This window comes from Fukomys damarensis, unplaced genomic scaffold (genome assembly GCF_012274545.1).
Source record: "Fukomys damarensis isolate Sample0158 unplaced genomic scaffold, DMR_v1.0_HiC HiC_scaffold_2, whole genome shotgun sequence".
Classification (NCBI taxonomy): Eukaryota; Metazoa; Chordata; class Mammalia; order Rodentia; family Bathyergidae; genus Fukomys; species Fukomys damarensis.
Genome location: NW_022900914.1, coordinates 62308029 through 62333913, shown reverse-complemented (window position 1 = coordinate 62333913; position 25885 = coordinate 62308029). Strand labels below are relative to the sequence as shown.

The 25885-nt window shown below is 37.2% G+C and overlaps 1 pseudogene and 2 gene segments (V, D, J or C); all 3 read left to right on the top strand.

The window, feature by feature from the left end:
• Window positions 1–3991: 3991 nt before the first annotated feature.
• LOC104872570 lies at window positions 3992–4605 on the top strand. The segment is given in 2 exon segments: window positions 3992–4040; window positions 4235–4605. Coding segments are annotated over 2 exon segments (420 nt in total).
• Window positions 4606–17656: 13051 nt separating this feature from the next.
• LOC104872569 lies at window positions 17657–18438 on the top strand (annotated as a pseudogene).
• Window positions 18439–23566: 5128 nt separating this feature from the next.
• Window positions 23567–24089, top strand: LOC104872568. The segment is given in 2 exon segments: window positions 23567–23641; window positions 23767–24089. Coding segments are annotated over 2 exon segments (378 nt in total).
• Window positions 24090–25885: the final 1796 nt, after the last annotated feature.

Sequence of the window (25885 nt, the reverse complement as noted above, 5' to 3'; positions counted from 1 at the left end):
CTAGAAAATAAGTTCTAATCCTTGGTGGTGATAGGCAGATCTCACATTACATGATAGGTGGGATGGAGAGGAAACTGATCTCAGAAGGAATAAAAGTACTTTTGAAAGTTATGGGTTTTATTATATATTTGGGTTAACAAGTATTTATAAGGATACATTTATATGTGTATATTTAATGAATTATATACTTAAAATCAGTGTGATCTATTATAATTAAATTTTTCTCTTTAGCCGGGCATGGTGGTACATGCCTGTAATCCCTATATGTGTATATTTAATGAATTATATACTTAAAATCAGTGTGATCTATTATAATTAAATTTTTCTCTTTAGCCGGGCATGGTGGTATGTGCCTGTAATCCCAGCACTCAGGAGACTGAGGCAGGAGAATCACTGTGAGTTTGAGACCAGCCTGGGCTACATAGTGAGTTCCAGGTCAGTCTCATCTACATCATGAGACTCTGTCTCAAAAACCCCCCCAAAAAATTTTTTTAATAATGATGGTTAACAATGTATATAGCCAGTAAGTTCAAAGGTCAGCTGCATAATGTCTTCACACCTGTTCTTGCATTTGAGCCCTGTGAGCAAGAACTTTTTCAGCATCATCTCAGTTCCAACATTAAAGAACTATGTATCTTTCTGCAAAACCTTTATTTTCTTTCCACTTTAGCTTTGTAGTCAATAATTGAGAATTTTGGTTAGTCTTGTACACAAGATCAAAGATGTAGGTTTAATACATGTTCACTATTCCAAATAAAAGTCAAAAATGGTATGTCATTTAAAATTAGGAAAACTAAATAAGACAAAATATTTTTTTAAAGTTAAGGAAAGACAATTGTTATAGCTTTCATTTTATAACCATAATTTAGAAATTATAAGATGTGATCAACATGTACATTAAATATTTGAATTTTTAAGTATTTATTACAGTAAAAGACACATTGCTGTTAATCTCCTTCAAATTATACTTCCTTCAAGCATACTCATTCCATTCTTTTTGGCTGTTTCTGTTACAGTTCTGGAAGTCTTTTGTGAGTGTCTTCAGTTGCACTCTCCTGGCTGTCTCAATGTTCTTAATTAATTTAAAACATCTACTTTCATGAGGATTTTAATTTGGGGAAGAATCAAAAGTCACATCAGGACAAATCTATTGAATAAAGTGAATGAAAACACATTGGCTTTGATTTCTTCTTGGGTTTGTAGGGCACATGTGATGTGATCATTTTCCAGTCTCACACCCTTCACCATGTTTGCTGTTTATGAAGTCGAAAGTGTGTGGCAAAGCCTTGCCTTCACAAAAGTGCGATCCATTTCCAGTCACACCTTTCTTGCCTTCTATAGAAATCCTGCTCTTTACAAATACAATGCATGTAAATAGTGCAAGTGCTGATTCAAACTGGATACACAAGTCTGTGGGTGTAAAGATAAAGATCTATTTGACAAAAAACACGTAGTTCTTTCATTACACAATAGCCTAGTATTCTTCAGGAATAAGCCTAATTTCATGCATTTCTCCCTGCACTCTAAACCTGTAGCCACTAATGAGATACAAGAACCTTCCAATTAAATTCCACTGGTCTGACAACCATAATCTGGAGATTGATGCTCCTCTGCTTACTCTACTCCTTTGTTCCATGTCCCAGTCCCAACCAGTATGTGACTCAAAGCATCATGTTTCAGGAAAAAAATCTAAATAGAACTAAAATGTCTTCTTCAATTGTAGATTTCTAGGGCAACCTCTGTGGTATATAGTTGGAATTGCAATTAAGAGGAAGAGTAGAATTTGGTAGTCTCCAAGTTGCTTCTACTCCATCTCTCCCACCTAATAACAATGGCAGAAACACGGGATGAGCCTCTCCTCTTTCTGGTTTCCATCTCAGTGAATGTTTTCTTCCCTTATTCCAGAAAGCAGTTTAAGAGTCATTGCATGTATACTGTACTTTTTTTTATAACTGGAAAAGAGGCAAGGAACCTGTAATATTGCTTACATCAGGGAGCCTTAAAAATGTGGAATGCCAGTGACACACATGTTCACACCATAGTCTGTATTAGATCTATATATGTATGCGTGCATGTATGTAAGTATCTGTCTATATCTATCTACATATCTATCTAATATAACAAAATGCTAGATCATTGACTATCTGGATGTGATACTAATTCATTTCTGTGTCCTTCAAATGGTACACTAGTGCATTTTATAAAACACTAACCTAAAAAATATTCTTCTTGTGTGACGTATTCTAAAGGCCCTAGATAAAGACCTTGAAAGAATTATACTAAAATAATCCTCAAGGTGAAAGTGATAGCTTTTTTAATATAACAGATGCTATAAGTATTAAAGAAAATGCTAAAATATTAAAAATATAAAATGAAGATTATTTTAAAAGAAATAATAGTGTTATGAAATGGTAAACTTTCATGGACAGAGTTTTATCATAGATATTGAGGAGAAACATATAGAGTAGGTCTAGGTAGGAATGAAACAATTTACCAATAAAGACAAAATAACTAGGATTTTAGAAGTTGTCAGTAGATTAATGAAGAATAAAATGTCCCCTAGAACTTAACATAATTTTGGACTTAAAATGTTTGGTTTAGATTTAACCCTTTTCTCTATCTCTGCTAAGTTGTTTAACTACAACTCAAATATAAATATTTAAATATTAACAAAATGATAGCAGTGCGTATTATGTGTTGGATATTGTTCTAAATTTTTATCTTTTTTAAACTGTAAAGTCATGATAGATACTTTTATTTTGGTAGTTTCATAGAATAGACAATGAAAACAAGTCGCAGTCAATAAGTGATGTAGCTCAACTCTCACCCAGGATAGTTGACTTGAGGACCCCCTGGGGTAAAGATAAGTCCACTGGATGGATAATATCTCAATACAAATGGAGCTCTAATTTCTGAATGAAGATTTGTTTGGGATTTGAAGTAGCATTAATAAAACTTCTTTCTTGAGACCTAAAGGTTAACAAAGCAAAATACTTTGTCTTAAGAAAATCAGATTTATAAGAAATGAGGCTCAGAACTGGGAAATATAACACAAAATGCTACTTACCCTTTGTATAGGAAGGCCCTTAAACCAAGTACAGGCCTCACATGTGCCCAATTCTGAGGAATGTGAGGAAAATCATTCTGGGTTCCACTTATATCAGAATTATGTACTGAGATTTTCAAAACTGTTAAGGAGAGTTGGGAGGATGTCTGCTTAGGTTATGCTATGCACTTTGCAGAATGGAGGGGTGTACTTAGTAGAGGATCATCCACAGAGAAGTTCTCTGCTTGCACAACAATGTCATCACCTACACAGTGCGATTGGAGAAGGACCTGCTCATCTGTGCATAGGCAGTCTTCCACACTTTTGGGATTTACAAATGTTGCCCTTAACACAGTCTTATCAAAAATGGCATTACTGCATGGGCTTTGGGAAATATAAATGAGGAACAAATATAAGGTATGTGTAGGAAATGGCATGCTGATTGACTCTTCATTTGAACCTTGTGTCAGCATGAACTACTGGAGGTGAGTAAACATAAAAGGAGGGAGGGAGAGAGGGAGAGAGGGGGAGAGAGAGAGGAAGAGGGAGAGGGAGAGGGGAAGAGAGAGAGAGAGAGAGAGAGAGAGAGAGAGAGAGGACCCACAAACTTCTACTTTGATCCCTACAGGCTCCTAACGAAAATCAAAAACCATATGGCTTGTTTACAAGATCAGTGATGCAGAAAACCAGTGATTTAATTATGTGAGCATAGAGAAACATTCTACCCTCAGTTTGGCCAGCACCCTTTTCTGAAATGACCACCTGGCATGGGCTGGTCTAGTGCAGAGTAGAGGAGGCAAGTGTCTCTGCAGCTGGAAGTCTGGGTTGGCCCTCCCTAGTTGCTTTGCATGCTCCTCCCAACTAACCCTCCAGCCCAGAGCCCATATCAATGCCTGGGCCACAGCTCTGAGGAAGATCTGCATCAGACAGGACCCAGAGTGAACTATGGAAGCTCCAGCATGGCTCCCCCTCTTCCTGTTACTCTGGCTCCCAGGTGAGGGGGCGTGAAATGGTTCTGCCTGTCTGTGATACCCTTTCCTGGTTGTTAGGATTTGTGGTCTGGCTCCTCTCTTCAGCAAGCACAGTGATTAAAGCTCACTGCACTGTAACAATCCTAGTTCTACTGTTAAGACAGTAGGCATGATATAGACTGCACAGGTGACATTCTTATTTCATTTCCTGTGTTAGGTACAACTGGAGAAATTGTGATGACACAGACTCCAGCCTCCCTGGCTCTGTCTCCAGGAGAAACAGCCACGCTCAGCTGCAGGGCCAGTCAGAGCATTAGCAGCTACCTAGCTTGGTACCAGCAGAAACCTGGGCAGGCTCCCAGGCTCCTCATCTATAGTGCATCTACCAGGACCACTGGAGTTCCGGCCCGGTTCACTGGCAGTGGGTCAGGAACAGACTTTACTCTCACAATCAGCAGCCTGGAGCCTGAAGATGTTGCAGTTTATTATGGTCAACAAGCTTACTCTGGGTTCCACTGTAACTCAGTCCCCAGCAAAAACCTTACCAGTCTCATCTGCCTTCACTTTCTTCCTTCCCTGGGGGTATAATTGCTTCCTCCATAACTAAAGTCAGCTATTCTGCAGTTTTGGGTTTGTTTTGACACCTGAAAGGGAAATTTAAGAAAGAGAAAATCATGCTTCATTCACATCTTTTGGTTTTTTTTTTTTTAGACTGGCTTTTCTTCCCAGATAAAATATCAGAGAATAACAAGAATCTTATCTGCATATTTTGTAAAGTAAATGAACTCTTAGAATAACATATAAATATCCCATGTTAATGTAGAGAGTAATAGTGGGTATTTGTGCCTCAATATCCTTATTTGGTTAATAGGGATAATAAAACTGATTTGATCAGACTTGTACACTGAATACCATGAAATAGCCTGGAAAGAAATTATAGCAGGCTTGAGAAAAGAAAGACATCCTTTTTGTAGGTTGAAATACTTTGTATTATTAAAATACAAAACTTTTCAAATTGGGGTGCAGATTTATTGCAATTTGTTTCAAAATCTCACCTGTCTTTTTTTCTATAATTATCAGTATTATCCTATGATTAGTATAGAAATATAGGGTACAGAAAATAGCTAAAATAATCTTGAGAAAGAAAAATGTAGTTAGACAATTCAAGCTTTCTTACTTCAAGTTTTTTTGGTGGTGGCTGGGAATGAAACCTAGGATCTCACACATGCTAGGCAAGTGCTATATTCCAGACTGGGATTTCAATCTTAATCACGGTGTTTAAGTAATCAAAATTAATTGGTTCTGGCATAATGATTAATGGAAATAAAATGAATATTCCTAAACCAAATCATTATATTTATAGTTAATTGCTCTTTGGTAAGGTGGTAAAGCAATGCAATGATGAAAGTAGGATTTTAAGCAATGAGATCTGGGACAACTGCTCTGGCCTGTGACAAGCCAACCAGTGAGGACTGGTTAGCAGTGCAGTGGGCCTGTCCTCACCCTACACTTTCCCCAGCCTGCAACTCTGAAGGAGGAGGTCTGGGTCAGACATGCAGAGCTCTTACCCTTGCTCCAGCCTGTGCTAAGCCAACTGATGAGGACTGGCTGGCCAGCTGGTGGGCTTGCCCTCACCCTGCCCTCACTGCCTGCATCCAGAAAGGTCCAGGTCAACCTTGCAGAGATCCCGTCCTTACTCCAGCTTGGGTCAAGCCAACTGGTGAGGACTGGTTGGCTACACGGGTCATCTGCAATATCCACCCATTGCCCCCATGCTCTCAGACCTCCTGATTGTGCCAGTTCTTGGATCCACTCTGCACAGACATAGCTGCTCATAAAGGTCATTTTTCTGAGCTCCAGAAGATAGAACAGAAGTGAACAACTGCAAGAAAGACACATTAGATCTCCATAGTTGGTAAGTTGAAAAGATCACCACCTTCCATCAGAACTTTGAATGTCTTCAGAGAAAGGGCAGAGGGAACCGGCAGTACAACCTTGCAGAGTTCAAGGCCACAGGAGGTCAGGGAGCTCAATTTGGGCCTTGAAGTCTGAATTCAGCCTGAATCTCAGGGGTCAGCCATCAGCTAGCTAAGACTAAAGTACTTAGCTCTGCACATGGCTAAGCACATTGTCTATTGTGACAGCAAAGGTATAGTCTGAAAGAGGCCCTTCAACTTCTTTTTCTTCTTTCTTTTCCTCATCCCACTCTGCAAATTCTCTTTTCTGTCTGTTTTTTTCAAACTCATTCTCTTGCTCCCCCATATTATTCTCCATCTCCCTTCCTGTTCCTGTTACTGCCCTACTCGTATTTCTTCTTTTATTGTTTTTTCTTCTTTCTTTATTTTCTTTACTTCACTCATTTTCCTTCACTCAAGGGTCAATAGTTTCAAAGCAAAGTAAGCCCCTATTACTGCTAAATTGTTATATTCTTATTCTTATTCTTGCACTCTGTCTTTCACTCCTATCATCAACAGCTTCCTAAAGTTTGTGTGGTTATCCTATGTCCTTTGGTTTCACTAGAAACATTCTCCAATTCTTCTGTCTACTCCTCTCATCCTAACTCTGTCTAAGCCCCCATTGCAAGGGTAAAGATGCTATATTGAAGAGTTTATTCACTGTAAACATATTTTGGGCTACTCCTTGATTTTGCTTTAATTCACATTTTTTTTCAGCTTTAATTGAGCTTATTGGTACATTTTAGGGATACAGTACAGTTACATTCATTGTTGGGATATTGTATCTCTACATGACAAGTCTTGATTCTCATTTTTCCCCCTTACCTCTGCCCTCCCTTCACCCCCTCCTCCCCTCCCCATCTACAAACACTTTATTTTCATCTTTTCATTCTCTCACATTTCTTTCTTTTCCCTTTTTACACTTCCCCTACCCATCCCACCTTCCCTACACCTTTAGCTCCTTTCTTCCCATTTCTAAATGTTAATTCACATGTTTAAAAGGTGATAGATTAATGACTAACACAAGTGGTCAATTTGTAAGCTGTGCTTGATCCTATTGTGTTATTGATTGTATAAATTGGACTAAAGGGTTGTGATTGATTTAATGAGTTGTCCTTCCTGATACTATGAAAATGAGAATATCTATGAGTCATTAGAGACTCAAAAGCTAAAGCAAAACTTTATCAGGAAGATTTAAGTAATAATCCAGGAATTAAACCAAGGACAACCCAACAACATAAACAAAAATGAGAAAACATTTAAGCAAGACACAAAGACAGACTTCCAGTTCACCAACAGCAAATTCTAGGGGAAATGAGGTTGAAAAGTCTGAGAGTCAACCACCAGGACACCCTGAACTCATAGCACAGGAAGTAACAAAACAAATCAATCAGGCTCTACAAAAATTCAAAACAGAAATAATTTTCCAGATAACTACAGAGATGATGAGCAAAATGAAAGACATGATCAGAGACTCCAGAACAGAAAATTAAAAAAAAAAAAGAGGGCAGAACCATGATAGAAGCCATGAAAGCCCAGAATAAGAAAGAAATGGAAACAATGAATGCCCAACATAGGAAAGAAATGGAATCCATGAAACAGATTCAGGTATCCAGGTGGTTAAAAACTCTATTGAAAGTTTTCACATCAGGATAAATGAATGTGAAGATAGAATTTCAGATATAGAAGGCAGGATTGCAGTCAGTGACTATGAAAAGAGAGGTCATTAAAATCTGTAAGGGATCATGAGAAAATTATTCAGCTACTCCAAGATGATGCAAAGAAGAATAACATTAAACTGATAGGAATCCATGAAGTAGTGGGAGAATATACAAGGGACTTAATAAAGCTGTTTACAGAATGAAAGACAGAAAACTTCCCAAACAGAAGGGAAGAATTTGACACACAGATAAATGAAACATATAGGACTCCAACTAGCCATGATTAAAAAAAAATCTACACCTAGTCGTACAATAATCAAGATCCCAGTGGGGCCAGGGATTTAGCTCAATGGTTCGGTGGCCTGCCTTGCAAGCGCAAGGACCCGAGTTCAATCCCCGGTACCAAAAAAAAAAAAAAAAAAAAAAAAAAAAAAATCAAAAAAATCCCAGAAACCCAAAAGAAGAGAAAAATACTCCAAGCAGTAAGAGAAAAGAGACAAATCACATGAAAAGGCAAGCCCATCAGAATCAGAGCAGATTTTTCAACACAAGCTCTCAGATCAAGGAGAGTCTGGAGAGAGGTATTTCAAGTCCTAAAAGAAAACAACCTCCTGCAAAACTCTCTTTCAAAATGGATGGGGAAATAAGATACTTCCACGAAAAAGAACACCTGAGAAACTTCATGAATACCAAACCAGCACTACAAGGAATTCTAAACAATATCCTAGAAAAAGACAATGAAGGTCACAACACCATGAGGCCCAAGAGACCAAATCAAATAGGCAAGGCAAGAAACTAAAAGGAGAGGGGGAAAAATGAAAAAGAGTCAACGAAAGGACAGTAATCTGACAATAATAAGTCAGTACATATCAGTTATAACCATCAATGTCAATGGCTCCAATTCACCAATCATGAGAAATAGACTGGCAGAATGGATTAAGAAGCAAAATCCAACAATATGTTGTATACAAGAAACACACCTAGTGCAGAAAGGAGCCCATAGACTGAAAGTGAAAGGATGGGAAACAGTTCTCCCTGCAACAGGAGCCCAGAAAAAAGCAGGGGTAGCTATCTTTTTTGCAGACAAAGTAAATTTCAAACCAAAGATGATTTAGAGAGACAAAGAAGGCCACTACATCCTTGTAAAAGGCAACAATTCAAGAGGAAGAGATGACAATCATAAATATATATGCACCAAATATTAAGGCCCCCAACTATATAAAACAAATATTAAGTAACATGCAAAACTAAATAAGCACTAATACAATTGTAGTGGGGCATCTAAATACCCCACTATGACAATTAGACAGATCATCTAGGCAAAAAATGAACAACAAAATACTAGAACTGAACCAAGCTTTTGAATGCATGGACTTAATAGATAACTGTAAAGTATTCCACCCCACAAAATCAGATTATACATTCTTTTCAGCTGCATATGGGTCATTCTCCAAGATAGACCACATACTAGCTCATAGAACAGGTTTGAATAAATGCAAAGGAATCAAAGTTATCCCATATATATTACCAGATCATAGTGCAGTTAAGCTGGAGATCAATAGCATAAGAAATAGTAGGAACTTCACAAACACATGGAAATTGAACAATACCCTCCCAAACAATCAATGGGTCACAGAGGGAATTAAAGAAGAAATTAGACAGTTTTTACAAAAAAATTATAATGTCAATACAATATACAGGAATCTATGGGACATAATGAAAAAAGTTCTATGTGGAAAATTCATAGCAGTGAATGCCCACACTAGGAAAACAGAGTGAGCTCAAATAAACAACCTAATGATGAATCTCAGACTCCTAGAAAAAGAAGAGCAAGAAAAACCCAAAGCTCATACAAGAGAGGAAATTATAAAGATTAGAGCAGAAAAGAATGCAATGGAAACTAAGAAAATGATACAAAAAATAAATGAATTGAAGAGTTGGTTTTTTGAAAGAATAAATAAAAGTAATAAACCCTTAGCTAACCTTGTCAAAAAAAAGGGTGGGGGAAAGGCTCAGATGCATGCAATTAGGAACAAAAAAGGTGAAGTCACAACAGATTCAGCAGAAATCCAGAGGATCATCAATACCTACTTTGAGAAGCTGTACTCTAATAAAATGGAAAACAGAGAAGAAATGGACAGATCTCTAGATATGTATGAATTACTAAAGTTGAATGAAGATTTTAAAAAATCTAAACATCCCCAATTACAATCAGTGAAATTAAAAATGTAATGAAAAGTTTACCAATGAAGAGAAGCCCAGGTCCTGATGGATTCACCACTGAATTTTACAAGACATTTAGAGAACTTCTGCAACTAATGTTTAAACTTTTCAATGAAATACAAAGGGAAGCAATACTTCCAAAATCATTCCTGGAAGCAAGTGTTACTTTGATTCCCAAACCCTGGGGAGAGACCCAACTAAAAAAAGAGAACTACAGGCCAGTCTCCTTACTGAACATAGATGTAAAAATCTTTAATAGGATACTGGCAAATAGAATATAGAGGTTCATCAAGAAGATCATACACCCTGGCCAAGTCAGATTTCTTCCAGGGACGCAAGGATGGTTCAACATATGTAAATCAATAAATGTAATACACTATATTAACAGAATCAAGGACAAAAACCATACGATCTTCTCAACAGATGCAGAAAAATCATTTGACAAAATTCAACACCAAGTCATGATAAAAACCCTGCAAAAATTGGAATAGATGGTCTATATTTCAACTTAATAAAGGCTGTCTATGAAAAACTAACAGCAAACATCATATAAAATGGCCCAAAATTGAAAACCTTCACGTTAAAATCAGGAACAAGACAAGGATGCCCATTATCACCACTCCTGTTCAAAATAATTCTGGAAACATTAGCCACAGCAATTAGACAAGAGAAAGAAATTAAAGCAATAAAGATAGGAAAGGGGGCCGGGGATTTAGCTCAGCTGTTCGGTGGCCTGCCTTGCAAGTGCAAGGACCCGAGTTCAATCCCTGGTACCAAAAATAAATAAATAAGCAAACAAATAAATAAATAAATAAAATAAAATAAAGATAGGAAAGGAAGAAGTTAAACTGTCATTATTTGCTGATGATATGATACTCTACATTGAAGACCCAAAAAAATCCACCAAAAGACTTCTAGACTTAATTGACACTTTCAGCAGAGTAGATGGATACAAGGTCAGCACTGAAAAATCAATAGTCTTCTTGTACATAAATAACAGACTCACTGAGAGAGAAATTAGAAAACAATTCCTTTCACAATAGCATCCCAAAAAATGAATATCTAGGAATCAATCTAATAAAAGAAGCAAAAGATCTCTACACTGAAAACTACAGCACTCTGAAAAAAGAAATCAAAGAGAAAATGGAAAGCTATCCCCTTCTCCTGGGTAGGAAAATTCAACATAGTGAAAATGGCCATACTACCAAAACTGCTCTACAGATTCAATGCAATGCCAATTGAAATTCCAACCAGAATATTTCACAGAACTAGAAAAGATAATCCAAAAATTCATTTGGAACCAGAAGAGACCTAGAATAGCAAAAGCCATACTAGCCAACAGAGACATGGCAGCAGGTATAACAATTCCCAATTTGAAACTATACTAGAAACCCACTGTGATAAAAACAGCATGGTATTGGCAACAAAACAGACCTGAGGTTCAGTAGAATAGATTGGAAGATACAGAAACAACTTCAGATGTACTCAGCTACCTCATCTTTGACAAAGGGGCTGACCATCTTCAGTGGAGGAAAGATAGCCTCTTTAATAAATGATGTTGGAAAAACTGAATTTCAACCTGCCAAAGATTAAAACTAGACCCTTATCTCTCACCATGCACTAAACTAAAATCCAAGTGGATTAAAGATCTAAATATTAGAAAAGAGTCACTAAATTTTCTGGAAGATAAGTCAGGCAGAACTCTTGAAGACATTGGCATAGGACAAGACTTTATGAACAAATCCTCAATAGCATGGGAACTAGCAGAAAGAATCAACAACTGGGATCTCACCTTATTAAAAAGCTTATACACTGCAAATAAAACTATCAATAGAACTAAGAGACAACCTAAAATGTGGGAAAAAAATTTTACCAGCTGCTCCTAGGACTATTATCTAGAATACCTAAAGAACTCAAAAAAATCAGTTCCCCCAAAATATAAAGACCTGATTCAAAAATGGGCATCTGAAATAAACAGACCTTTATCAGACAAAGAAGTAAAAGCATCATATGAAAAAATGTTCCACATCACTGGTCATTTGAGAGATGCAGATGAAAACAACACTGAGATTCCACCTCACCACACAAAGAGTGGCTGCTATTAAGAAATCAACCAATAACAAATGTTGGTAGGTTTGTGGGGCGAAAGAAACCCTTCTCCATTGTTGATGGGCGTGCAGACTGGTGCAAATCAGTGTGGAGATACCTCAAAGAACTGGGATTGGATTAGAGGTTCCATTTGAACCAGCCATCCCTCTGCTGGTATCTTTGCAAAAGAATTAAAAGAATCCTTCTACAATGATATATGCACACCCATCTTTATAGCGACACAGTTTGTAATAGCTAAAACTTGGAAACAGCCCAATTGCCTGTCAGTTGCAGACTGGATAAAGAAGATGTGGTTTTTCTATAAAATGGAATACTACTCAGCCTTAAAGAATGAGAAATTAGAGTCATTCATAGGAAAATGAGGTCATATTGAGGTCATACTCTTAAGTGAAATAAGTAAGTCACACATGTGTAAATACTGAATAATTTCTTTGGTGTGAAAAACTATAATTGTAAATAAGATCTTAATGTTATAATTCGCAATGTAAAATAGGAAGTAAAGGGCTAAAGGTGTAGGGGAAGTGGGAATGGTCAGGGAAAGGAAATAAGGGAAAAGAAAAAAATGAGAAAATTTAAAAAATGGAAATAAAGTTTTTGTAAATAGGAAGGGAGGAGAGGGTGAAGGGTGGGCAGGGACAAGGGGAAAAATGAGAACCAAGACCTATCATGTAAAGGTACAAAATCCCAATGATAAATGTAACTGTTCTGTATGCCTAAAAAGTACTAATAAACTCAATGAGAAAAAAAATATTTTTTTGCCTTCATTGGCACTTGAAAGAAAGTGAAAAGGTAAACCACATATTGGGATGTGTGTATATCATACTTCTGAAAAGGGATTGGGGCCTCAATTAACTCTCTCGGGGAGTCATACTAGGAAGCCAACACTGGAAGAATATTCTTAAATTTCATGCAAGCTGTAGGTTATAGATAACTTATTTTCAGGGAAGGAACCCCTTTCCCCAAGATAAAAACTGAGAGGTAAACTTAAAGGAAATAAAGAGCTTACAAGTCACAGAGTGCTCAGTTGGAGAAAGGAATTACTGCCTCACATTATGCGGCTAGATGGTGGAGAACTGGGCTCAGCAGAGAGATTAACATTCCAAGGGCAAAGTCCTTCTCTTAATATTATAGCTCAGTGAAAAGTTTTATAGGATTTTTTCCTATTTCTTCCTAGAAAAAAGAAACACAAAGAATGAATCAATGTTTAGAAATAGGTTCAGATAAGCCAGATGTAGAACACATTTTGAAATTCCTGGAATTTCTTTGTGTAAACAATGTAGATTTTTCTCAGTAATTTTACAAAGAAATCTACTCAGGAGATATTCATATGCACAGAGCCTCCCTTGAGTCATTTATCAGCATATTTGTCCATGGGTTTATTCTCTAGTTTGCAATAATTTGTGATTATTTGGAAAATAAAACTGGCTTTTGTCACAAAAGACTGAGAGCCAGGAACTCATCCCAGATGACACAGAGCCTCACAGAATAGGCTGCCTCAGTGGGGTTGGATCTGAATTCCCCCTCGAGGACAAACTGTCACATACAATAGAAGTATCCTCAGTGGGCAGCAGTGGGGAGCGAGTCTTTGTGTGTATAATCCCATCCAAAGCAGTGTAACTTTGGGTCTCTCAGTTGATTGCAGTCTAGTGTCTGCAGAATGTGCAAGAGTGTCATACAAATAAGCCACAGATAACTCTACACAGAAATTAGCCTAGATGATATATATTCATAAACCAGAAGCATAATTCTAAATGGTTTTTAACAAACTCAAATTTATATTCACTACTAAAAGTCAAAATATGACATTAGTGGAACTTGTCATTTGTACTTAAAAAGTACCAGTAAAATCAATAATAAAAAAGACTTTATGCTGTCATTTTCACCTAAATTTCCAAATCAGACTGACTATATCCAGTAAAGTCTCACTAGATCTTCTCTGATATCTCCTCTTTATATACTCCAACTGCATGATTTACACAATAGTCAAAAGGCACAATCCCTTTGGTCTGAATGGTCTAAAGTGCAATCTCCTACAATGTACCTTTCTAGATAAGTGCCATATATGTGCTTTGATAAAAGTACCAATAAACTCAATGAGAGGGAAAAAAAGTCCATGGTAAATACTGACATTTGAAAAATAGTTCAGTAAAGATACATTATCATTAGTTTTCCTCAAAAAAATTCTGCTTTTCACTTCCAACACACTTATCCAGTTGTTCTTGCTACCTTCAGAAGCAGCTCAGGGAGCCCACTTTCATGAGTAACTTTATGAACTGTGATTAAAAAACAATGTGGTGAGTGCTGCCCCTGAATGCCAGCCTGCAGAGAGGCAGACTCATAACTACGTGGTGGGTCTTCATGCACTTCACTCACCCGGTCTAGCACTGTGTGATTTCTGGCTTTTCCTCAAAGTGAAAATGATCGAGAAGGGCAAATCGATTTGAATCAATTCAGAACATCAAAACAGCCACGATAGTACAATTAATTATATGAAGGAAGACTTTCAGAACAGCTTCAGAAAAGGGCAGATATGAGGTTATAAATGTGTTTAATGTGAAAGAGAATATTTTGAGGGGATTAATTGAAATGATTCTTTCACTGTAATACATTTTAAATTAAATTTTCACTTTAAAATGTCTATATTGATCATACATCCTGATTACAGCCACAGGTCTTTTTTATTTAATTAATTCTATCAGTACATTTGAGATACAGATAATGATCACATTCACCTCATGTAACTGCACATGATATATCTTGATTCTTCTTTTATCTCCTCCCTCCCTTTAACCTCTCTTTTCCTGTTTATTTACAAAAACTTGTTTCCATTTTTTCTTTCTTTTCTCCTTTTTCTTTTCCCTTCAATCCCCCCACAGTACTCCTCCCATTTGAATATTTTCTTCCTATTTCACATTATGTATTATACATTTTTGTCCTTATTTACACTTTTGGTTTCTCATTTACCATGAAATGATTTATTATTTATACACAATGCATTGTTTGTTTATTAATCTATTATTAATTAAATTCATATAATGCATTATTTACAAAACACATGTGTTTTATTTAACTTAAGAGTATGGTTTCAGGGTACATCCATTGACCTACAAATGTCTCAAGTTTATCTTTCTTTACGGCTGAGCAGTACTCCATTGTATAAAAAAATCCCACATCTTCTTTATCTATTCATGGCAATTTGGGCTGTTTCCAAAATTTAGCTATTAAAAACTGTGGTGTTATAAATATAAGTGTGCATGTATCACTGTGGTATTATTCTTTTAATTCGTTGTGGAAAATACCATGAAAAGAAATAACTTGGCCCAATGGAACCTCTAACTACAGTTTTTTGAGGAGTCTCCACACTGATTTCTACAGTGATTGCACCAGTCTGCACTCTCACCAAAGTGGGGAATGCTTCCATTTTTCCCTACAGCCCCACCAACATTTGTTATTGATTGATTTCTTGATAATAGCCATTCTTTCTGGAGTTAGATGGAATCTCAGTGTTGTTTTAATTTACATCTCTCGATTGACCAATGATGGTGAACATTTTTTTTCATACATTTATTTGAAATTTCTATTTCATCTGAGAAGTGTATATTCATTTCAGGTGTCCATTTTTGGATTGGGTCTTTAAATTTGGGGTTTTTTTTTTTAGTTCTTAATATAGTCTAGATATTAGTCCTTTGTCTGAGGAACAGCTATCAAAATTTTTTTCCACTGTGTGGGTTGCATTTTTACTATATTGTTGATTTCTTTTGCTGTTTGAAAGCTTTTTAATAATATGAGATCCCAGATGTTGATAATTTGTAAAATTTCCTATGGGATCAAGGTTTTATTCATAAAGTTTTGCCTATACCTATGTCTTCAAGAATTCTACCTATCTATCTTCCAGAAGATTTAGTGTTTCTGTTTTAATATTTAGTTTGAACCTCAGTACCAAGAAAAAAAAAGCCTACACACAAATATTTAGATCTATGATCCATTTTTATTTTAGTTTAGTATATTGTGAGCGACATGAGTCTAGATTTAGTCTTTAGAATATAGAAAGCCAGTTTTTTCAGAACCATTTTTTTTTAATTTAAATTTTATTGAGTTTATTGGTACATTTTAGGGATACAGTACAGTTACATTCATTGTTGGGATCATGTACCTTTACATGGCAAGTCTTGATTCTCATTTTTTCCCCTTACCTCTGCCCTCCCTTCACCCCCTCCTCCCCTCCCCATCTACAAACACTTTATTTTCCTCTTTTCATTCTCTCACATTTTTTTCTTTTCCCTTTTTGTTCTTTCCCTACACATCACACCTTCCCTACACCTTTAGCTCCTTTCTTCAAATTTCTAAATGTCAGTAATCTTATTAGAATCCAGAACCATTTATTAAAGAGGCTATCTTTCTTCCAGGGAAAGTTTTTGGTCCTTTTGTTGAAGATAAGGTGAGGCACATATCTTTAAATATGGACCCAGAATTTTATAGTTGGAAGTTATGTCTCAACTGCGTGAATTCTAATATGCCACCAAAAGATTTCAAATTCCCCAGTTTGAAATGTTTCCATGCTTTTACTCATTTATTCAATTTCTGTTGCTTTCTAACTGCTAGAAAAATTGCATTCATTTATCCAAATTTTTAATAACAACTTTCCATTGATATATATTTCTATGCTTTAATAATCTTATTCCTGTTTTTCTTTTTTGAAATGTCTACCTTGAAGTGATAAATGGCTACTAGAGAATCATTTGTCATTTTTCATTTTCATTAAATTAGTACATTGACTATGTCTGATTCCAGATATAGCACATCGAGGACTATTCCTTTTGTAATGTTCTTATCCAAAATATGCAATTTGAATGTAATCAGTAAAATATAGCAGAAGGTACTTTAAAAAAACTAAAAGGATTTCTTCACTATAGTTTTAAAGTATAAAGGTCATGAAAGACACACAAACAGAACTGTCACAGATTGGAGGCGATAAAGGGGAGATGGCAATTCTAATATAGGATCTTGGAAATGATCCCAAAACTTAAAAATGCAGTATTGAGAAAGCAGTGCCATCTAAACATTGCATCAATTCTAATTTTTGGATTTTGATTATTATATTATGGTTATATAAGATAACATCAAAGAAATGCTGAGGAAAGGTATATTAAAACAAACATTGCTAGTTTGGGAATAATTTATAATGCTAAAACTATTTAAAGTTACTTCAAATAGACAAATAATATAAACACAAAAGTGCATGAGCTCTTAATAATTTCACTGTTAGTATTCAAATTTTCTTTCATTCTTTCTTTAAAATTCTCATTAACAAAAATCTTGGATCCACTATCTAGGGTGTATTTATTTCTTTGTTAAATCCTAGATTATATGTAAGGGAGTTTGAAAATTGTAAGTGACTATCTCTGAGAATAAGAAATTGAGGTGTTAAATTTCAAAATTTGTTTGGGAGTATGCTTTTCCTTAACCTGAGGGTGTAGGTATCAGTGAAAAGTGGCTTTGTTGAAAAGTTGCTTGTTTTAATCCACGCACATGCTCCCTTTGCTCACAGGAGAGGCCCTTCTATTGTCCCTTTCCACTTTTACACCGTTTTTTTGTTTCTCACACAGCTGCACCACTTGGGGATTTGCATAGTGTCCCCCAGGGAGGACCTGCTCTGCAAGACTGAGATAAAAACTCAACGGTACTCTTGCCTTTATTCACCAAGATTCCTCAGTTCAGCTCAAAATGAGGATCTCTGCTCAGCTCCTGGGGCTGCTGATGTTCTGCATCCCTGGTAAGGACAGGGGAGATGAGGGAAGAGATGGGGCGAGAGGTGAGGTCTGGGGCCTGACTGCTGCCCACGTGTGTTCTGTGCATTAGTGAGATGAGCTGCTTACCCTACAGGACAGTGCATATGCTGTTTCCATCTGTGAAAGTGAGGAAAAAAAAATAAAAAGAATAGAAGCTAAGACTTTAACACTGATGAAGACTCTGATACAGAGAGGAATGGTAGGAGATGAACTAAGTGTCTTGAAATTTTTAATTCTTTTTAAAAATTAAATATTTCTAGGGTGTACATCAAAATCACAAAAATTACATAATGTAAAAACACCACAAAAAAGGATTATTGTGAATATAAATAAAATTTTCTCTCATTATTTCAGTATCTTGTGAGGATATTTTGATGACCCAGAGTCCACTCTCCCTGTCCATCACCCCTGGAGAGCCAGCATCCATCTCCTGCAGGACCAGTCAGAGTGTTGAAGGTAGCTATGGTACCTATTTGCATTGGTACCTGCAGAAGGCAGGCCAATCCCCACAGCTTCTGATCTATGAGGTTTCCAACCGGGCTGCTGGAGTCCCAAGAAAGATTCAGTGGCAGTGGATCAAGGACAGATTTCACACTCAAAATCAGCAGGGTGGAAGCTGAGGATGCTGGAGTTTATTACTGCATGCAAAGTCTAAAATATCCTCCCACAGTGATACATTCTTGAACACAAACCTTCTTGACCAAGGAAGCCCAGCTGCCTTCATGTGTTTCTTGTCTTGGGAACAGCACAGCAGAATCTCAAGTCTGTAACAGAAAGAGGGAAATAGATTGCTCTTGAGAGCTGTGGACCAGAGTGACTCAGTTAAACCTCAAACACCATCTGTTTATTGACCTGGCAGCTGAAAGAGAATTAGCATGCCACAGGCCAATGGAGAATGGGAGTAGCTATCCCGCTAATGATGATAGAATTGAATAAAAGCCAACCCCAGTCTTGTATGAATTTTAAAAACTTGTGAATTAAATATAATCTCCACAAATGCCATCCAAATTTGTGCAAGATTTGTTGAGTATATCTTTAGGTTTATCAAAATACTGTTTTGTATTGCTACTAGGGTTCTTTTTTCTGGTGCCAGGTCTTTACTCTGAGCAAAACACCTAGTCCTTTTTTCCATTGTTTACTTTAAGATTAAATGTCAGTAAACACTTAGTTGCTGAGGCTGGGCTCAAACTTTTGAACTTCCTGCCTCAACCTTTCAGAATACTGGTATTATAGCTACTTGCCACCACACCCACCTGAGGCTTCTCAATCTTTATTAAAGAATTAATTAGTTAATTAATTCCATTTATGTTTTTTGATTCTGAAAAGCCTATTTTAATTTTCACTTTGAAACAATCCCTAAGTTTCTATGTTGCCCATGCTAGCCTTGAATTTGTAATCTTTCTGCTTCAGCCTCCCATAAGTCTGGGGTACGGATGTACACCATCAAGCTGGATATATCAACCTTGATATATTTTTACTATCATAATATTTTGAACCAGGTATTTTTTATGATCCTAAGTTCTTCTGTTTTCTATGCATGTCTCTTTTCATAAAGATAGTAGAGGTCACATTCTGAATTGTTCATCCTTAGACGCATCTGTCTAAAATTCCTCTCCAGAAAACTGAGATTATGTCACTATTTTCCTATTCAACCCAAGGTAGCCATAGGAAATTTCTGAAACTCATTCTGCCCCAATAAAGTCACCCAGCAGAGACCACGTGGTGGTGTCAGAGAAGATATAAGCTGCAATGACATGTTGAAGCACACACACGCACACACACACACACACATATGAGAGAGATATTCATATATATGAATGACTATATGCACAGCTTTGATGAATACTCATTGTACATGTAGACTTCTATCTTTTTACCCCAGCATATCCATTCTGTCTTCTGCATCAGATCTCAGGAAATGTCCTCTGTAAAAACAGACTGCACTAGGAGATTTCTTTTCCCAGTTGGCTTTCTTATTCCATGCCAAGTGAAAAATGTTTTAGAGTTTCAAATTTGATAAATATGAGAGGAGAACAAAATGCCAGGTGGACTTCAGCTCAAATAAGACAGGTTTCCTATTCTGGAAATTTAGATCACATAATTCTCATTTCTGCCATTGTTTTCTGCTGCCACTAATATACAGCTGTGCAGTTTTTTCTTTTTTAAACTTTTTGAAATATTTGTAGATTCAAATGCAATTTTAAAGGTGACAAAGAAAGATCTCATATACCCATCAAATAATTTCTCCTACAGATCACATCTTGCATGTCATAGCACATTATCACAAGAGGAAATCAATATTGATACAGCCCATCCATCTTAAATTCCAGTAGATTTATTGTGTGTTTACATGCAGCTCTTTTACTCATTCATATGTTTGTGCACGTGTGCCTATATGTAATCTACACCATGCCAAGATACTTCCTTCCTTTTCTTACACACACCAGCCCACTATACAAATATCTTATTTTATGTTTCTTAATTAACAAACATTTTAAATATTTATTGTGCAAGCATCTTATTTTGAAAAATGTGTGCATTGTTGAATGACTCTAATTAAGTAGTACATAGATTACCTCATGTACTTATTTTTTGTGATGAGAACAATTAAAGTCAACTGTTAGTAATTTTTGAAATACAACACATTATTATTAATGATAGTCACCATGTTGTGCAATAGATATTTTCAAATTGTTCTCTTTATCTTACTGAAATTTTGTATTTCTTTAAGCAATTTAATGGGGTTCATGTTGTTTTAGTGGCATAATTTCATCTGTGCATAAAACACATCTTGATCACATATTTCATCCCATTAACCTCCCTCTTTTCTCCACCTACTTATTTCCTTCTTCTTATATAATAACAACATCTCTTCAATATTTGTGGCTTTTATTAGCTTCCACAAATTAGGGAAATGCATGTATATTCCCACTTACTGACCCTGTTCACAGAATATAGAAGAGAGTTCTCTTACTGGAGGGAGGGAATATTTTGAATGATTTACAGAGCAGTGCTCAGAAATATAAGACACAGGGTCAGGAGAAGACACAGAAAAAAGGTGACCTCCAAGCCTAGAGGAGAGCCAGAGTCAGAGAACAATCACTTCTAGAGCTTGGTACAGGAATTCCTAGTCTCCAGAACTAGAAGAAAAGAAACGTTTCTTGTTTAAGACAGGGAGCACAGTAAAGTTTGGTTCACTTGGGAGTCCAAGGAGACACTTACATCAGCTTGACTCTCCCTTACCAGAATGCTTCAGCAGATCCTTCATGGGCTTGAGGACAAAGCTTTTCTCCTCTTTCTCCTACTATCATGGCTGCAGAGAAAGAAGGACTCATTCTCACTATGTTTGCATTTACTACCATTGTTTCCTTGGAAACTTGGTTGTTGCCCCCATTTTCCTTGCAGCTTAAAACCATGTACACTTGAATGAGAATTTCTTGTCATTTATATTCACACAGTTTCCAACTTAGATGCCAGTAGGAACCTTGTGCTGTCCTCCATCTCTAGCCTTGTTCCTTATGCTCAGGAGACAGGGTCACCATCCAATCTAGGATTCATCCAAGTGTCAACAGCATCACAGGCTGGCACCAGAACTCAGGCACAGTTCCTAGGGTCCTGCTCACTCATGCTCCTTCTTGGACATGATGCTTTCATGGATAACAGACTAATGTCATTCTGACTATCAGTAATGGAATTGCCATTGAGACATGTGCTTCTCTTGCTGTCACCATGGGGTGATAATCTCCCCCCGGTTGCTGCTTCAACCTGTGGCAGCTGCTAAAGGTCTCAGGCTAGGCTGGAAGACAGTTGTGAAATCAAATCTTATTATCTGTTCTTCCTCCACACTCTTTACCCCTCAGCACCTCTAGTGTATCTGTTCTGTAGCATCTATTGGATCATACAGTAGATGATTTTAAAATCTCTGCTATGAAATCAGTCATCAGTTTCTTCAGGCTCAGTAGGTGGCAGTTTATGCCTCCAGAGTTGTTTCTAACACACATCATCATTAACCCAGAGTTTTGATTTTGTTCTATGAATACTTGTAGAGGGGTCACTGGTAGTAAGTTGTGGTGTTTTGGAGACTAGAAAGAAACACGACAAATTTTCAGAAATGTGTACATGTGGCAAAGTTGACTCACCATGAACAGACTCCCAATAGCCATGTGAACCAGGAAATCTGGACAGAGAGACTCCAATGTCACTCTTGGTCAGAAGAGAGGCTGCCAGCAGGCTGTGGAGTGCTTTGTGCTTTGACCATCCAACTACCAAGCAGAAGATGCTGCCCTGTTTGAGGGGAGACAGTAGGAGAGAAGTTGCTGACACTGAGCAAGTTTTAGACATAAAGTTTGTCTCCTCTTCATCCACAGAGCATCTGTCCATCTCCCTATCATTTACTGCTATTTGTTCACAGATTCCCCTGGGCCAGTAAGTGCCATCCATCTACTTGGGACAGGCTACAACTTGGCTCTATGAGGACAGAGGTGGGTCCTGAGTTTAGAAAAGGGATCCCAGTGTGGTGCAACAAGTCTGAGTTTTAAAGCTTCAGGTTCAATTTATCAAAGCTTTAAAGCATACATTATACTGTTAATTCAAATTACACTTTGTATTCACCTTTAACTGGCTTTATGAAGACATGATGAGTACCAAAGTTGATGAGCATTAAACAGATTGTTTGAGCTGCAAAGAGTAGTAACAAATGCTAGGACAAAATTTTCACATCAAACTTTGTGGAATACCAAATGCTATGTATGCAGTCAAGTACCAGCGTATGACTATATATCTATTAACACATAAATATATATGTATATATTATTTATTCCTAATATTGATGCACTATCCATAGTTATATCAATAAAACATAAAATATTATATGCATTATTTAACATGCAGCTCATAGAACTATGAAAATGATTTATCTTAAATGTTCTTAGTTTCTTTCTAAGACAAGGGTCTGGGTGGGACATCTGCTAACACTCCTCTTTGGCGCTAACAAGATCTTGGCTTCTGAGAATCAATGAAAAGATTACTGAGAACACCTGGACCCACAGAAGCAGGACCAGCCCTGTGGTTTAGTCCCTCAGACTCTCACTGTGGCTCCAGACTCTTGGCTTGCTTCAGTGCCCATGTGTGGTAAGCAATTTACTTCCCCGGATGCCCTGCCAAGTAGCCCCATGGGCAGAGCGTCTGGTCCCCCCAGGTCCTCAGGTGCAGTACTCAAGAGTTTTTCTACTCTCAGCCGGGGTTTGAGGCCAATGTTCCAAACTCTGGACAGTTATTATAGTACCTGAAAGTCTGTACTGACACTAAATTCACAGGCTATATTTTCACACTTTCCAAAGCCACAAATGTCACCCAGGTAATTAGAAATTTTACCTCATTGTAATCTTCACAAACTGGGATTTTTCCAGCTCTACCAGATAAAGATGCTCTGATATCTTCCTTCATCATACACCTTCACTTAAAAATATTAATTAATTCAAAAATTGGTAAAACTCTTGAGACCTACACAGCAGTCAGTCACCTTTTATGGTTTATTTACCACAAGCTTTATCCTGCTGTGAATGGTAAGGACAGGTGAGCCTCTTCCACTCCAGGACAAGATCAGGGATTATGGGTGCATTTAGTTGGCTCAGAAATAATCTGAGAGAGTAGAGTAGTGGATGGACACAGTGTCTGAGATTTTGTTTCCTTGTTAAGAGAGTGAAAATGAACAGTTCACCTTATGCAACCCCTACTGATTTGCATGTGCCCAGAGCACAGCCCACTCCCCAGAGGACTTCTTCATAGGCTGCTCACAGCCTGTGCAGGAGTCAGAGCAAGTCAGGACACAGCATGGACATGAGGGCCCCTGCTCAGCTCCTGGGGCTCCTGCTGCTCTTGTTCCCAGGTAAGGAAGGAAAAAACTGGAATTATGCTCAGTCCAGTATGGTCAGTGTTGCCTAGGTCTTTAGGAAAGTGCTCTTGTAACATGAGTAATCATGTGGATATTTGTATTTGTGTTCCCAATATCAGGTGCCAGATGTGACATCCAGGTGACCCAGTCTCCATCCTCCCTGTCTGCTTCTCAAGGAAACAGAGTCACCATCACTTGCAAGGCCAGTCAAAGCATTAGTGATTACTTAAACTGGTATCAGCAGAAACCAGGGAAAGCTCCTAAACTCCTCATCTATAGGGCATCCAGCTTAGAAAGTGGGGTTCCATCGAGGTTCAGTGGCAGTGGATCTGGGACAGATTTCACTCTCACCATCGCCAGCTTGGAGCCTGAAGATGTTGGAATTTATCACTGTCAGCAGTATGATAGTTACCCTCCCACAGTGATACAAGCCATGACATAAACCCCCTAGGAAAGCAGAAGTGTGAGCCTGGGCTGCCCCAGCTGCTCCTCTTGAGGTCACAGTCAGCTGAGAGTGTTTCTCAGATGCAGCAAGCCTACTCCTGGTGGGTTGTGATCATGACATCAGTTGAGATTCATACAGCATAATAGAAGTCACTATAGAAATTCTGCACAGGAACTGTCTCAAATGCAGGGAATAGTACCTAAGGTACTTTATGCATCAAATTTTTGATATATTTTATTGACAATAATTATACATATTCATGGGATTCACTGGGGTTTCCCACACATGATCACAGCATACATTGATCACACACATCTACCTTTCTTCTACGTTGTACTCTTCTCCCTTACACCTAACATCATTCCTTATCTCTATTAATCACTATTATTTCTAATTAGCTTTATTGTTACAGTTTCTATATGTGTCAGGACAATTGATACTTGTATTTTAGAGGGTTCATTTCATTTTTGTAGTGTCCTACAGTTCCATTCATTTCTCTCCAAATGACAAGAATTTATTCTGTTTTATAGCTGAGTAGTACTCAGTTTTGAATGTGTACCATGTTTTCTTTATCCACTAATCTATTGCGGGGTGTAGGCCCACTCCAGATCTTAGATGTTGCAAATACCATGAGAATAGATACAGACATTCAAGAATGTGCATTGTATGCTGGTATATTAGCAAGTTATTCTTTCTGTTATTTACTTTCAGAGCCTAAGAATTTCTGTACAGATTTTATTGGCAAATAAAAATATTTTGCTCCTTCATTTCTAGACTTCATGCCTTTCTTTTTTTATTATTTTGTTTTACCTTATTACATGTTTTAGGAAATTCAGTATAATTTTGGATAGATATTGTAATAGTGGACATTTTAGTTTTTTTCTAGAAATTGAGAGGTAAAATAAATATGATATTTTCTATAGAGATTTATGAACACTTTATAAGCATAGGTATTTTTTCATCATTTATGGATTGCTGAAAGTTTGATCATAATTTCTGACTATTTCAGAAATGAATTTTCAGCTACAACTGAGATAATTAGTTTTTCTTCTTAATTTAGTCAGAATGATGGATCATATGAATCACTTATTACTGTAGTTTAGATCTAAAATGTTCCCCAACAGACTTACTATTCAGAAGGTGGGGCGTTTGTAAGGTGATTGGGTCAAGGGGGGTGCAGATATGTTGTGGGAGGTAGGGCCTGGATTGAGGAAGAGGGTCACTGGGTCATAACCTGGAAGGGTGAATTCTTGTCCTTGAATCCCTTCTCACTCCACTTTCTGGGTACCATGAGGTGGGCAGTTTTCTTCTACCATGCCCTTCCTCCATCATATTTTTCCCTTGGAGAAAGTAACTATGGACTGAATCCCTCAAGACTAAAATCCAAATTAAATTTCACCTTCTTTAAGTTTCGCGTGTTGAGTATTGTGCCCAGGGATGGGACAATGATTACTATAGTTATCTAAGATTAAATAATCTTGAACTTATGGAACATATTTAATTTGATCATGATGATTACTTGAGAGAAGGGAGAAAAACAGAGAGAGGGAGAGAAATGAAAAATTTGTTATTGATTCTTCGATATTTCCGCCCTATCTAATATGCTGTCAACTGACTCCATGTCAGGAAACACATATTGAATAAAACAAATACAATTTCCCTTCAGCTGTGTCATAGATCCTTATGTTCTCATCTGCACATCTTTAGTGTGAAGCTAACTATGGAGAAGAGTAGAGCTTGGAAATCTAGCATCTTTGCTTCCTCTGTCCTCCCTACCAGCAACATCTGCAGAA